Below are 15,899 nucleotides of genomic sequence, written 5' to 3' on the forward strand. Positions count from 1 at the left end.
GGGATTCAGATGGCAGTTAAGGATGATGATTTCAGCTGGGAGGAAGTCAGAAATCCAGGAAGGGTATGGTGAGATGTTAAAGTTGTTTGAGTAGAGGATGGCCATGCCACCACCCTTTTTACAGGTCTATCAGATCGGAAGATATTATAACCTGGTAGGAGTATTTCACTATTTGAGATTTGTGGCTTGAGCCAGGTTTCAGATAGGGAGAGGATGTGAGGGGTATTGAGAGCTATCAATGAGTGCAGTTCAGTGACTTTATTTGCTAGACTCTGAATATTCAATGAGTAAATAGTTAAGTATTTGGATGGAGATGATTGTTGTGACTGAGATTGGTGACTGTTAAAGGGGTAAGAAGAGGGCAGTGTAGAGGTAGTTTTGGGGAGAGAAGAGGGGCCAGGGTTAGGATGGCTATCTCCAGAACAAAGTAGGTTTTTAGTGAGGAGAGAGTGTGTAGCAGATGCTAGATGGAGTTTGTATAGTTTTGACTTAGCTTTGTGGGAAGGTTTAAAAACCTGTATTATGGATAGTTTATATAGACTTGAGGAAGAGGTAGTAAAGAGATAAGGGGAGATAGTAAAAGATGAAGTAGCTGGATATATGTTGTATGAGTGAGAAGTTGGTAAACATAGGAGTGGGTCAGAGATATTGGAGTGGTAAGAGGTGGAGATAGAGAGAATAAGGAGTAGTGCAGAAGATATTAGAAAATAATACGTGGGAATAAAATATGGTCAGATAGAATACGTAGAGAAAGTGGTATAGAGGAAGTGATGTTGACAAGATTGACAGATTAGTAAGGTGGTTGTGGCAATAGGCAGGAAGTGGAATTGTAGTGGATAGTGGGACAGGAAGGGGAGGAATAGTTAGGTATAAAGGTAATTATAATGGGGGTGGGTGGGAATGAGGTAGGGTAGGGAAGCGAAGTGAGCCCTTGCGTACCGAGGGCGAATGGAGCAGGGCTAGCACCCTGGCCAAGATGAAGTCATAGAAACAATCAGAAAAAGATAGTGAAAAACTAGCTTGAGAGACAAGGATATAAAGTTTCTAAAGGTATAGTCACCAGAAATAAAATAAAAAGAAATAAAATATGAGCAGAAGTAAGCTTACAAAAGGAGACTGGCCTCAAGCTACACAAGTAGATTTACTTGAAGCAAACCCAGTGCTGTATGGTTAAAATAAGCTACAATAAAGAGGGGCTTTGGAGGTGGAGAGAGAGGTATTACTAGCAGGTAAAAGCAGGGCAAAAAAATTAATATGTAAGAGTCTGAAGACAGTAAAATAGGGCAGGTGCACTAGGAAAGGCAGTTATGAGTGAGGCTAGAAATGAATTCAGGAAAGGGTAAATTGCATAACAGGAGAATATACACAGAAACAGTATGAGGATAGTGGGTAACCAAAGAGAAAGGATAGGAGCTGCTGGCGTCTGCTTTTCATGGCGACTAGCAAAAAAAAAACACTGTAAATTCTTGTTGTGCTTTTGGTCTAGCATTAATTAAAAGATTGGCTTATGTAGTAGTTATTTACTGGGACACTTATTTCAGTGGTATTATTTTAAGCTTAAAATGGTGGCTTCCGGACCTACAGTTAGAGTTGCAGGGTATCTGTTAAGGTCCTCAAACCTGTGTTGCCTGTACTGTGGCCAGGAGAAAACCGCAGGGAAAAATCCACTATCAGTAAGTAAACTGTTCACAGGATGAAAGGGTAACACCCATTTACTGTTCCATGGCTGAACTAATGACCTGGCAAAGGGATGTTAGAAGAGGCAATGGAAAACCCCCAATGAAATGGTAACATTGCAAATGAGATTTGGGAGGTTTTCCCTGCGTACATGTTAAACTGTAATCTGATGAGCACCAACTTGCACACTTAAAACTGGTTGACTTTACTAATGTCTTACAGTGTTTTCCAGTGTTTTTATAGGACAATGAGAAGGCTACTGCTCCATTAAGTTCTGATACCCTTTTACAGTGTTTTTGCTTACCTCATGTCCATGGTAGATTGGCCACAGAGTTAGTCTGTAGAACTTAGGTGGCTGCTGTGGCATGGACTCAGTCTGTAAAACTTAGGTCATTGATGTGACATGGACTTAGTCTGTAGAACTTAGGGGGTTGCTGTGACATGGACTTAGTCTGTAGAACTTAGAATGTTATTGTGACAGGGAGTTAGTCTGTATAACTTAGGGCATTGCTGTAACATGGGGTTAGTCTGTAGAATATAGGGCATTGCTGTGACATGGAGTTAGTCTGTAGAACATAAGGTGTTACTGTGACATGGACTTTGTAGAACTTAGGGGGTTGCTGTTACATGGAGTTAGTCTGTAGAACATAGGGGTTGCTGTGACATGGACTTAGTCTGTGGAACTTAGGGGGTTGCTGTTACATGTAGTTAGTCTTTAGAACTTAAGTAAGTTGCTGAGATATGGAGTTAGTCTGTAGAACTTAGGGCATTGTTGTGACATGGAGTTAGTCTATAGAACTTAGGGGGTTGCTTTGACATGGAGTTAGTCTGTAGACCTTTGGGCATTATTGTGACATGGAATTAGTTTTCAGAAGTAAAATGATATGGTGGATAAAGTCACTCAAATGATAACTTAATGCATATATCCCAACAACCCCTGAAAATGAAGGATGATGGGAGAAAGTGAAGGCACATCCAGTAAAATTAACTTTGCAATTTGTTTTGATGATTTTCTGTTCTGAGTAGAGAACTGTTACTCTGAATGCTAAAGTACCTCCCTATCTGTAAAACTTTAGGCCATACTCTTATCAAATGAACTGGATACCATTTTTTAATTATTCATATAGTAGGAATTTAGTATAATCTGTTAGAAGAAAACTGCAACATTCCGTGTCTTTTTTTCCTGCCTCTGCTCAGTCATGTTCATTATTCCTAGAAACTTCCATTTCTAAAGACAGTTGGTAATTGCTGGTGAAAGAACCAGAAATCAGTGGAAGCCATTGTCTATACAGCAGAGATGATGATCTGTTGTATTTATCACAAAACAAAAATGGGGAGGGGAGAAGGCTTACAAAAAAAAGTGTTGACTTCATTTGGTTAAGGTACTGTATGTCTTGTGCTGGCTACGTGGCAGTGCCTAAATATGATAGGCCTGACTTTGGGAGATAGCACCTCTAGAACCATTGCTATTTAGCAGGTAGCTGGGTGGTTTGGTTAACTGAAAGCTGTATAACTTGCAATTTCAGCTTAAAGGTAGAATAATGTTCCCTTATTTTACTGATAAAATACAGTAGTTCATAGGTTCATAGATAGGTACTAGGCTATCAGCCCTGGGGCCTATATAAGCCCAGCCAAAAAGGTACCCTGACTTTTGCCTCCCAAGAAAATTATTTTCCTGTGCCACTGTCGAGCAGAGCCACAGAGGTGATCCCCGGGGTGAATTTCCTATTTCCCATCCAATCGTCAAGATTTTTCTTGAAGAGTGCTAATGAGGAGCTTTGCTTGATATAGATAGTTAGTTTATTCCAGAGTATGGGAAGTCTCTGGGACAGGAATCTATCCCTCTGGCATGTTCTGTTTAATGTGGTGACAAGGTTTAGGTCCCTAGAGCATGTAGCTCGGAGGGATTGGGATTTCTTTAAGTGGAGCATGTCCAACAGCTCTGGGTTTGACATAGCTTTGTATGTTAGGCAGAGATCACCTCTGAGTAGGCGATATGAGACGGAGTAAAGCTGGAGTTTTTTGAGACGGTCTGTGTAGGGCATCTGTTTGAGGCCGGTAATCTTCTTTGTGAGGTATTTCTGCAGCCTTTCCAGTTGTTGTAGATGTCTTGTGAGGTACATACCAAAAGGGGCATTGTACTCTATAATGGGTCTAATGAGTAATGAGTAGAGGGGAACAATGACCTCTTTTTTTTTTCTGGATGAGAAACCTTTTGTGATGAGGTGTGCCACGTAGAAGGATTTCCTGACTACTGTGGAGATGTGATTATCAAAGGAGACACTACTGTCCACCTGTGTCCCAAGGTCTCTTATCACACTTTCAGTGTTAAGTATACTACTGCCTATGTTGTAGTTCATGGGTACAGAGTTTCTACCAAAGGAGATGACAATGCACTTTTTGGCATTGAGCTTGAGGCCATGGCTTTGACACCAGGCATCTGTCTCAGTGAGGCCCTTTTGTAGGATGTCCACATCGTTAGGAGTTTTGATTATGGCTCCTAGTTTGCAGTCATCTGCAAACTTCACTAGCCAAAGACCTTCTGTGTTAGCCTGTACTTCAGAGAAGTAGATGCCAAACAGGAGAGGACCCAGGACTGAACCCTGTGGTACTCCACTTGTCACTGGTCTGAAGTCGGAGTTGGAGTCTGCTACTTTCACAGTGTGGGTTCTGTCAGTGAGCCAGTTGGCAACCCATCTTGTGACATAGGGATTTATACCTAGTTTAGTGAGTTTATCTATAATTCCAGAGTGGGGGATGGTGTCAAAAGCCTTGGCAAGATCTAGATAGGCTGTGTGAACCACCTTACCCTTGTCTACGGCTTTGATGACTGCTTCAAAGAAGTCTGTCAGGTTTAGGAGACATTATCTGCCTTTTACAAACCCGAATTGGGTGGGATCCAGAGTTTGGAGATTACCAATATCTTTGTTTATATGTTCCATGATGATATGTTCCATGGCCTTGCAGACCAGGCTCGTCAGGCTAATGGGGTGGTAGTTCCCAGGGTCCGTGGTGGCTCCCCCCAGTAGTGGACTGGATACCCTTACAGTGGCATACTGCAAGGGTGTTGGTATTTTTGGAGAGTTGTGGTGGGTGAGAAAAATCATAATCGATGGGCCACAGCATTTGTAAACATTGTATGCCCAGACAGAGCAGCTCTAAGGGCCACACATATTTGAAAATGGGCCTTCATAGCTCTCAGTAGTAGCATTTATTGCTACTGATATTTGATGTATAAATCACAGTAAAGGTAGTCACTGAAACTGCTATTTTATGTGTACATCACAGTAACAGTACTCACTCCTACTACTATTTCATGTGTGAAACCAGTAACTGTACTTGATGCTACTGTTATTAAATGAGAAAATCACAGTAGAGGTACTCGCTGCTACTGCTATTTGATGTGTAAATCCAGTAACAGTGTTAGATATGTGTAAAATGATAACTGCAAAGTCAAAGACTGTGACTGCCATGATGTGACATGTGCCCTTTTAAGAATTTTCTTGAGGTTTTGAGACCTCAGAGTGAGTTACATTAATTAGGGAGTGAAAGGCATACACCATCATCATGGGGAGTGCAGGGAGATTTGCTGCCATATAAAAATAATGTGGATTGCCTGTTTGGTCTGTTGATTTTGACTAAACAGGTTTGCAAAAAAAAATGATTCAGTTGCATTTATCATATTCAACATGGCTAGTTACATCTGTATATTATTTAGTTAGTTTTGTTGCTAAGGTAAAACATTGATCTACTAGAACCTGTTTCAGGCCCAGGCTAGATGTGATATGCACAATAGTGAAGCTGATAATCGATAATACATAGCAGAAATCTATCAAAAGTGTGCAAAAGGTGAAAGATAACATAAAGTGACATAAACAAGAGTACATCATTCATGCATTTCTATATACTCTAGTTGTTAGGACAATGAAGTGAACATAATACAAAGTGTCATAAACAGAGAATACAGCTCTCATTCAATTGAAGAGGCATTTTGAAACTGAATAAGCATGCAGCCTGTGTATAGATGCTGGCTTGCAATGTAATGGTGTACTGCAGTCTTTAAATGAAAAATACCATCTCTTTGCAGTTTTAAGAGGAAAATAGGTAATTACGTCTGCTTCCCATAGCAGATAAGTACGCCAGTGATGTACAGAAGAGCCGGTGAATCAATGAATATGAATACATTGAGATGATTGGGTACACTTCAAAAATGGGAATGAGTAAAAGATGGAGGAACACAGCAGCAATGAATTGTTTGGAGAAATAATAGTGGTTGGATGGTAGATTTAAGATTAGTTCATGTGGAAGCAGGTGATTGATATTGATTTTGGAAGGATACTGCTTTTATTTGCTTAAACTGTTTACGTTACTACACTGTTTGTGATGTAATGGTATTCTACAGTTTTTGATAAGTGTTTTGGGGATTTTTTATAAAGTTGGGATAACTGGCAGCATCTTTAATAGCTGGAGCTAACAACTCCAAGTCTTTGAGTCTTTGTATGGAGAAGCTATTGGTTTTACATTATTGTTGGTATAGGGTATTCAGAGTGAATAAGAATTTCTAGATTTTTATTTGAGGCGGATGTTCTTTCTCAAAGAGGATGACTCTGCCATCTAGGCAGAAAAATGAATTTTGGTTAATTTTCTGCCAGAGTGGAAGTCAGTTGGCTTTTTTGAAAACCAAGCTATGAGGTCAGGGGCTAGAGAAATAAATTGGCAGATTTTTTTATAGGTTATTTATAGTGATGTGTGGTTCTTTTCTGTGCCTGCTACAATAATAAAAAGGTTATACTTTAGCTAAGCCATAAGGATTCCATTGCCTTTCACTTTTCTGTTGTATGGAAATATAACAATCAACTTTTGGAAAAATAGAAGTTTTAGTTCTAGTGCTAGAAATGTGTTTTTACATTAAGGTTCGGTGTAACCACTCACTGAGATATTTGAAAGTAGTAATGGTTTTTAATGTTTTTTGTTGTGACTGAAAATGGTCCAGTGTGGGGTGCATACAACTTTCGATAGACTTTGTGTCAACTGTCTTTAGTTTTGGATGGCTTAAGTGCTAGTTTTTGGAGCTAAGCTCCATGGCTATGGTTAGTTCTTTCTGAAGGTGTGGTTTATTTGTGTATAGAGAGGAACTTGATCTACAGATAGAAATGTCATCTACACAGTGTGTTATTGGAAAATGTGGATTTGTGTATCATACATTTGTTTATATAGGGGGGAGTAGATGTGGAAAGAATTGAGCCCTGGGGAGACACCATATCTGAAGTGAAGGGTGGTAAAAGTGTTTGTTTTTACCATATAGTTTTGCTTGTTGGCAATTTCATAAATTTAAAGGGCTTTTTGGATTAGGTGGTGGTTAACCGGGTCAAAGACTTTGTAAGATTTGTAAATATATATATTGCAGCATTCTATTTACCCTTATCCGTCTGTTAAAATGTGAACTGTTGGCATCCAATAGCAGTGATAGTACTGTGGATGGCACAGAGATCATGTTATTTGTGGAAGACAAGACATTGAGTTGAAATGTAATCAGACACCTGAGTGTAGGGAAGTTTTGTATTACTTTTCTCAGAGTTGTTATATATCCTTCACTAATTCTGTCCACCTGCTCACATTACAGTCCTTATACAGACACCCACTAATGTAGGAAGTGATAGTTCCGCTGAAATATTTTGATCCATCTAGCTGTTAACCTCTGGTTTTATTCCCTATATACTGTGCACACCATACATGCCTGTGTCCTGTGGCACTTTACGGATTTGTATTCCCTTATCAAATATGAAATGTGTTCACTTTGTAGCATTGAATGCCAGGATTACTTCCATATTCACACAGTGCTCACAAGGTACCATAAACAACATGATGAATGCTGGGCAAGCACATCAGCATTGAAAAAAATGTGCCAGAAAGGAATGTGCTACACCAACAGAATTAGTGAGTTTCCTACTCCTGCTTAGTCTTCATAATGAATATACAATGTGTTAGGAAAATCCAGATCTCTGACATGATTGCTCATGGCACAGCAGCTACAATTGGATGTAGCATTGCACATTAATAGAAATATTGTCATTGCAGTTTTGTACCCATTCAGGTTATTCTTACACATGTAGGGGCAAATGCTCTTGCAAGTAAACTTAAGTAAGTCTTTTGTACTGGATAAATTGTTATGGAACTGAATGTGTGGCATCGTTTTCATTCACCTCTAACACTAATCATGAAAATGCCAAGACAGAATGGCATGCAGTACACTCTGATACAGTGCAATAGCAAATTGTTTGGAACATGGCATGTATATGGGACACCTACCTATGCATATGTATTAGGTGTCAGTAATACTGAACCAGTGGAAACTAAATTGCTTTTGTTAGGCAGACAAATAAGCAGCTTGCCACTGCTGCACACAATGCACTGTACAACTACACAATGCTACATAGTGCTTTACACAGTTTTGTAATGTCAGGATGACGTGTGATACATTCAGTTATCCAACAATATTAGCCAGTGTATAATGTTAGTATGCATATCTAAATGCCATATAGATTAGTGTAGGGATTCTAATAAAGTTACATGTACTGGTGCTGGCATTTTATAGCAGCTTACTCACTGGGGTTAGCAGAGCTACATTTTCATATCATCCTGAGATCCTTGGCTTACCGACAGGCAGCAAGATGAGTCATGAAAGCCATGCATTACATGGTAGCAGCATAAACACACAGGTTCATAGGTTGTTACTAGACTAATGACCACTAGGACCCTTACAAGTTTAGCCATGTACCTCAAGTCATTTGGGTCCTGATTATTATGGTCATCTACACGGGAGGGGGGGGCAAGTTAGTAGGGATGTAACTAAGGATTTATATAGGGGGATGTTAGGATAATACTCTTATTATTAAAACCATCTGTCTATAAGGGACATTGGGACCAGACCAAGGGTAAATGCTTTTAGTGCATCTAGTGGAAAGTGGACAAAGTTGGTTATCTGCTGCACTTTAATACAATATGGTTTGACCTATTGGATTCTACTACCTGCTCTGGAATAAAGGCATTTTACAGGATGGCAAATGACATTGTCAACACACCGAGAGGAGCTACAGCTGTATATAGGTTCATAGGTTGGTATGTGCAGGATAATAATAATAATAATACCCTTTTGGTAACAAGGTGAGTCCACTGGACATTACAAGGGAAGAATGGGAGATTAAGTGCTCTTCTTAAACTCATGCAATAGGCAAATGATGACTGTTTGAATCAAACCCTGCACCACAGAAATTGTAGATCACAGCCTTAACAATCTGTGCCAACCAGACGTGGATGAGGTGTCAAAGCCATTGGGAAGATACACATTATAAGTGACTGCAATAGCTCTATCTGCGATGTAATAGTTTTCCATTTCTTACGGTAATAGCATATAACTGGTGCGGCACTGCATGATACACACATACACCTACCAAACTACACTACAACAAACAAAACAACACACACAAACACAACATAACATACAAACGCACCTGCCCTACCTATAAGCAGGGGGGCAAGACACCCTGCACTCCCACACCCCCTATTTATATACACTAAGTCAGAGGTCACACTAAACATACAAACACACAAAAACTACCACTGCACACACTCACACGCAGTAAAATCCCTACCTAGTACCCTTACGTAAACACCACATATATATATATGTATATATATATATATATATATATATATATATATATATATATATATATGGTTCTACTTCACTTGACTGAAATCTCAAAATACTGAAATACTGAATTTCATTTAACTGAGATCACAAGACCTAAATTTCAAAATACTGAAAACTCATTTGACTTAGTCTCGTTATGCTGAAAGCCTATAATGCTGAATTTTAAAATAATGAATTTTAAGCCATAGAAATGATGTGTGTTTCCCTTCACTAGTGACTTGCTTGTGATAAAAACACATTACTGTAACTTAAAGTGCCAACTGTTAGAATACGGATAGTAATGTAGAAAGTAGTGTTGTAATGTTTCTAAATGTGGGCATGTCTATTTACATTTTTATGGGACATATCTAAAGTAATATGGTGGACGTTTCGTGCGCTCCTGGCAGTAGTGCAGTTGGTACAGTATTGTAAGATAAGTAAAAGTTATATGCCCTTTTCCCCACTGTAGTGAAATCCTGGAGTTAGCATACGTATATAGTTGAGGGTGTGGAGGGCATAGCCTTCCACTTAGTTTGGTTTTATATCATCCAGGTTCTGTTAAGATGGTAAGCAAGTAGTTTTTAAGTTTTGGAAAGAGTTAGTCATTGGTGTTGTAAGTGTGCATGTCTATGGCTTAAAATTCTGTATTTTGAAATTCAGCATTGTAAGCTTTCAATATAATGAGACTCAGTCAAATGAGTTTTCAGTATTTTGAAAATAAGGTATTGTGGTCTCAGTCAAATGAAATTCAGTATTTTGAGATTTCAATCATGTGAAGTAGACCCATACGTTTATATGTATATACCTTATATATATATATGTATATATATATATATATATATATATATATATATATATATATATATATATATATATATATATACACACACACACACACACACACACACACACACACACACACACACACACAAGCACATGTACGCATGCACGCACGCACGCACAAACACACACACACACACACACACACACACACACACACACACACACACACACACACACACACACACACACACACATGCACACAAAATATTGTTTTCTTTTTTTTTTTATATAAAGGCCTATAGTATCTCTCTTAGATACATGGCTAAATAGATAAACACACTGCAGAGACAGGAGAAGAGAAGGAAAGGAACACAGAAGAAAAAATACTGAATTTATAACAGTTTATATAATAAAAGGTAAAACAGAGTTGGAAGTACCTGGTTAAATTTTTCATTCCATAAAATGTCTCCCACATTGATGGTAAGTTCTGGCCTTCCAAGAGCCTTGTTTTCAAAGCCACCCACTTGAAAGTAATTGCTACTTCCATCTGGGAACAAGGCAAAGTTAAAGATGTCATACCTTGCAGGTGGGTCACCATTTGCATCAAAATACATATATTCACCTCCGGTATTTTTAAATTTGACATTCTTGACATATTGCAGCAGCTATATTGAAGAGAGAAGAAACAATGTAAACCATTGCACCTTAACTTACCTTATTAATGCTGCATAGTGTTATATGTCCCTTACACTACAATTATTGTAGTTATATTGTGTGCGGAGTGTAAAAGTATATTGTTGCACTTTCTACTACATACTTACTATTTAAGCAACATAATGTTCTCAATATCTGTTTCAACTATATCAATATCAATAGCTATTCTCTCTCCACTCTCCAAAATACTAGAGAGATGCATACACTCTCAGGTCTCAGACTACCTCCTTACTAACAACCTCCTTTCCAATACTCAACATGGTTTCTGACCAAACCATAGCACCACCACTGCCTTACTCTCCCTTACTAGCACTATCCCTCAGCATAAAAACAATGGCTATCTCCTCTCTGCTACTTTCCTAGACCTATATAAAGCATTTGACATGGTCCCACACAAACAACTTATCTCTGTCCTCAATAACCTATCCTTCTCACAATCAGTCACCAACTGGTTTCAGAGTTACCTGTCTGACCGCCAAAAATCCGTTGTATGGCAGAATGACATATCTCCCCAACTACCTGTCTCCATAGGGGTTCCCCAAGGATCCATCCTTGGACCCCTACTCTTCTCTGTTTTCACAATAATCTAGCCTCTGCCACCACACATGGCACACTCATACAATACGCAGATGACTCGACCATCATCTGCTCAGCCCAGTCCCTACCCAAACTGCAAAAAGTCACACAGGAAGCCTTTTCCTCTGTTGAAACTTGGTTATCCGATGCCCAATTAATACTCAACCCAAACAAAACTATACTACTCATCTTCCAACCCACCAAACATACTCAAAACAACTCTCACTTTAACATCACAGCAAAAGACAACACCACTATATACCCAACTGAACACACCAAATTGCTAGGAGTGGAAATAGACAATAAACTAAAATTTGACATTCACATATCCATGACCATAAAAAAAGCCCACAAAAAACTAGGAGCATTATACAGAAATAAGCATCTTCTCACCAAAGCAGCAAAGATTTCAGTAGCAAATTCCCACCTTATCTGCACCCTACTTTATGCCTCTCCAATATATACCAACCTAAGGCAATGTGATCTAAACAAGCTAGAGACCTGCTACAACAAAATTGCCAAATTCGCCACAGGGGCATCCTACCGTAGTCACCACTGTCTCTCACTTGCTGAACTGGGCTGGCTTGAACTCCTTCATCTCCTTCTATGGTATCAACTGTCACTCGCCCACAAACTAGTAAACCATCCACTAAATGTCCCATCCCTCCAGAATCTACTCCAACCCTATCGCACCACCAGACAACTAGGATCCAGCAACAAAAATCACTTGCAGATCACTAAAGCCAATAACTCTGCTGGTGAAGCACTATTCTCTTGTACCATAGCCAAATTATGGAACTCCCTCCCACCCACAATTACCATCATGTACCCACTTCAAAACTTTACTAAAAGCGCACCTAAAAACATGCTGGCTATGCCCTTGCAACTCCCACTCTAATATCACCCATCCAACCACTACCTTTCTTTCCACTCCACTAACCACCCTGATTATAGCAAGCTCAGATGCTGGTAAGCCTAGTATTTATACAGCAGGAACTTCTTATTTTAACATTTGTTAATGTCTGTTATGTACTTCACAGATAAAGATTCTAATTGTCTGCTGATGTACTATGTTCTTCATCTGTAAATATGTTGTAAGTAATTGCTATGCAAATTGTTAATCGCTATGTAATCCAATGTAACTACTGTCTGTTTATTTTAACTGTGGAGCTTTTCTCCCCGGGCCTCTGCTGAAAATGGACCTACGTCCAGTCGGACACTCCCAGTCAACAAATATAAATAAATAAATAAAATAAAATAAATAAACTATACTGTAGTACTACTCTTCACCATGCAGACAAAGACATACTTTCCATTTAAGTCCATGTATCTGCATATGGCCACATTTACATACAGAAGACAGATTAGGAAAACTGTACCTAGTATCTTAGTCCCTACTACTTACAAAAAGCTTGCTATTTTGCTATTTTTTTATTATATTTTGGTAAATATAAATTGAAGAGAAAAAATATGAAAGAAAATCAGATCTGAGTCTTCTTTTGTTGTGAATATAGAAAGGGCACTGATTCTGGTTCAAAGTCAAACAAAAAATTGCAACTTTTATTTAGGAAAAGTAGGAAAGGATTTACAAAAAAATTATCTTGCTTTTTGCAGCAATATGTGAGGTTTCAGATAAGTGGTTTCATCTTAATATAAATACATATTGAGATCTGACTTTTTACTGTGACTTTTCAGAGCAACTGATGAGGATCAGGATGTTACTTAATGTGCGCATATTCACCTTTAGGTGATGGGGAAGGGGCAAATGGATGCATTACCTTAGAGCAGAAGAACCCTTTGATTAACAGTAAACCACTGATGCAGTTAGGTGGTAATATCTTTCACTGACAAAAACTGTTTCTGGTGCATGGAAACTGTACTTCTCCTCCTCTTCATTTCACCAGAAGGTGCACATTTGTGTTCATTTGCTGTGGAGTGAGTTTGAACTGGCTGGCTCAGTGTTTGGTGAGTTTGCCTTGATTTGCATAATAAATAGCTTTCTCTCACATTTGGTGAAGTATTTGTTCATTATTATGAGTTACTGCATGATCCACTTGTTCTAGCTCATTGCTCAATGGGGAACATCTGTACAGTATCCAACTGGTGTAGTTAATTAACCAGTGAGGGATGTAAATACAGTGGGGTACAGAGAAGTAGTATACTGTGGGCTTCACACCTGTAGTGAGGGAAGACTTGAGGGTATAGAGGACATAAAGACATCCCCATGCCCTATACATAGTGAGAAGACTAATCTTTGTAATTAAAATGCTTTCACTCCCAGAAGCAAGACCTTCTTCAGATCTAGAACAAAGGGAGAAAATGTTTAATAAACATCTTCAAGCTTGTATCATATTAAAAGCACTTTTAGATGAATGCAAACTGCAGTATTGATTTGAGTAACAAAGAAACTAGTCATTATAGTCATTTTTGGTTAATGTAAACACTGTTTGCAGCACACTATCACAAAAATTATATTAAACTATGTATAAAATTAATGGCTATATTTTTTATATTTTAATTATTCTAACAAAATATCTGTATGGAATTTAAGGAACCCCAACTTTACACACATATATGTATATATATATATATATATATATATATATATATATGGAACAGATCACAATTTTCCAAGTCAGGATTTCATTTAACATATTTTATATTGTACTGCAATGTATTTGGTTGTGTGTTTTCTAAAACTTGTAATAGTAACTATCTCTTGTACAGTTTATCAGATATTCCACCGGATTTATTAAACTTCCGTGCAGGACTAACTTAGTCCTGCAATGAAGTGCCTGTTTAGGAGCAGGACAGCAGCGCGTCATGCATATCAATAAGGCATGCTGCCCGAGCTCCTAGGCTTACACGGAGCGTGTACGAGTGCAAGGGGCATGTCTGAGAGCAGTGCTCTCAGAATAAACGTGCCATTGCAATGTAGAACAGCAGAAAGTGGTAAGAAATGAGCTAGACTGCTCATAGGTTTCCAGATATGCCCACCAACAGTTACCCATGTGTACAACAGCAACAGTACATAAAAATTAAATGAAGAAACCTCTTTATTGATTTTAAAAATCCGAGTGCAACTAACCGCAAGTGCGCAGGTGTGCCCATCGCATAGCTACTGTTAAAGCAGCTTAAAAGACTGAAGAGGATAACAAGGAAGATATATGCCAATGAAACAGCACAACAATAGTGCAGTGGGCAGAGCAGTTGCCTAATGAGCAAGCATTCCTGGTTCGAGTCATACTGCAGCACAGTCTATTTTACATGGCAAAGCACGGTATAACAAATATTTTTGTTGCAATACCCACTAAATAATACATATTTATGAACTGGAGTACTGCAGGAAATGCACATGTGATGTATCAGTGTGAGAATGAATAAGGCACTAGTAAGCAGGTTTAAGTACAAATAAGCAGTAGTAAGTATATGTAAGCACTAGTAAGTGTGTTTAAGTGCATTTACATGGGGGTAAGCACTGCCTACACAGATTAGGCAATGTGGAAGCTAACTGAGTATAAGAAACTGTAACCAGAAGTTAGCAGTGCTTACCGCCACGCAAACACACGCACACCCACTTACAACTGCTTTAAAGTGCCTTAACCACTCTGTATCCAACGGCCCATGTTCTGCCCAGCAACAAAATAAACAGCCTCTGCATGGCTCAAACCCAAGACCTTGTACAATACAATCAAAGTAGTTAACCACTAAGCCATCACAGCAGTGCATATGACTGAGGTTTCAACAAACAAATCCTCACCACAGGAAAATCAAACTGAACATGTGAAAGGAATGTATGTGCATGTTGATGTTGTATAACCTGCTGCATAACATAAATATGTGAACTGGAGTACTGCAGTAAGGCCAGATGTGAGGTGCTATTTTAATAAAGTGTTGAAGTCCCCAGGACTCCATAGAGTGTACGTACACATGAGTCACAGATACCAGACACAGATATAACATGTAACAAATAATAAATCAATGCCAAAAGGAAAATATTATGCTAATTAATATTAAGCAACACTAAGCATTGCACAGCTCAGCTTACTTGGTGTAAACAATGTGTAGGCTGGCTAACTCAATCTGCCCACTGGTATACCCCTTTAAGCAATGCCAACATTAGGTAAGCAGGTATGCCCATAGCTTAGCCTTTTCAAAACCATCCAATCATGGGAAAGTGCAGGAAATTGGACGTATTTAAACCTCACAGGGGGGAATACTTCTCATAACTGGTTGCAGCTCCCTACTGTAGGCAGAATGGCTGGAGTTGGGGAAGGCACTCAATTTAGAGTGCAGAGCTGGGGCACCCAGGTGTCCAGATTTATGGTCTGGCTCCTGGTAAAACACCATGAACAGAAACTACTGCAGGGCCAGTACCAGGGCTCTCAGTATAAAGTGGAGGCCTGGGATAGTCTCGCCCGTGACCTCACCAGTGCCACTGGTATCCCCCGGACTG

General features: G+C 39.0%; 1 protein-coding gene across 1 annotated transcript in view; it reads right to left on the bottom strand.

Annotated features, from left to right (window-relative positions):
• Positions 1-10,767, bottom strand: part of LOC122805995 (vomeronasal type-2 receptor 26-like) — a 136,977-nt gene extending 126,210 nt beyond the window's left edge. Inside the window, exon 1 of the mRNA XM_044076236.1 lies at positions 10,591-10,767. Within this exon, the coding sequence (XP_043932171.1) occupies positions 10,591-10,767 (177 nt within the window). The remainder of the gene's footprint in view (positions 1-10,590) is intronic.
• Between the last annotated feature and the right edge of the window lie 5,132 nt (positions 10,768-15,899).

This window comes from Protopterus annectens, chromosome 7.part0 (genome assembly GCF_019279795.1).
Source record: "Protopterus annectens isolate FY-2018-M chromosome 7.part0, PAN1.0, whole genome shotgun sequence".
Taxonomy (NCBI): domain Eukaryota; kingdom Metazoa; phylum Chordata; order Ceratodontiformes; family Protopteridae; genus Protopterus; species Protopterus annectens.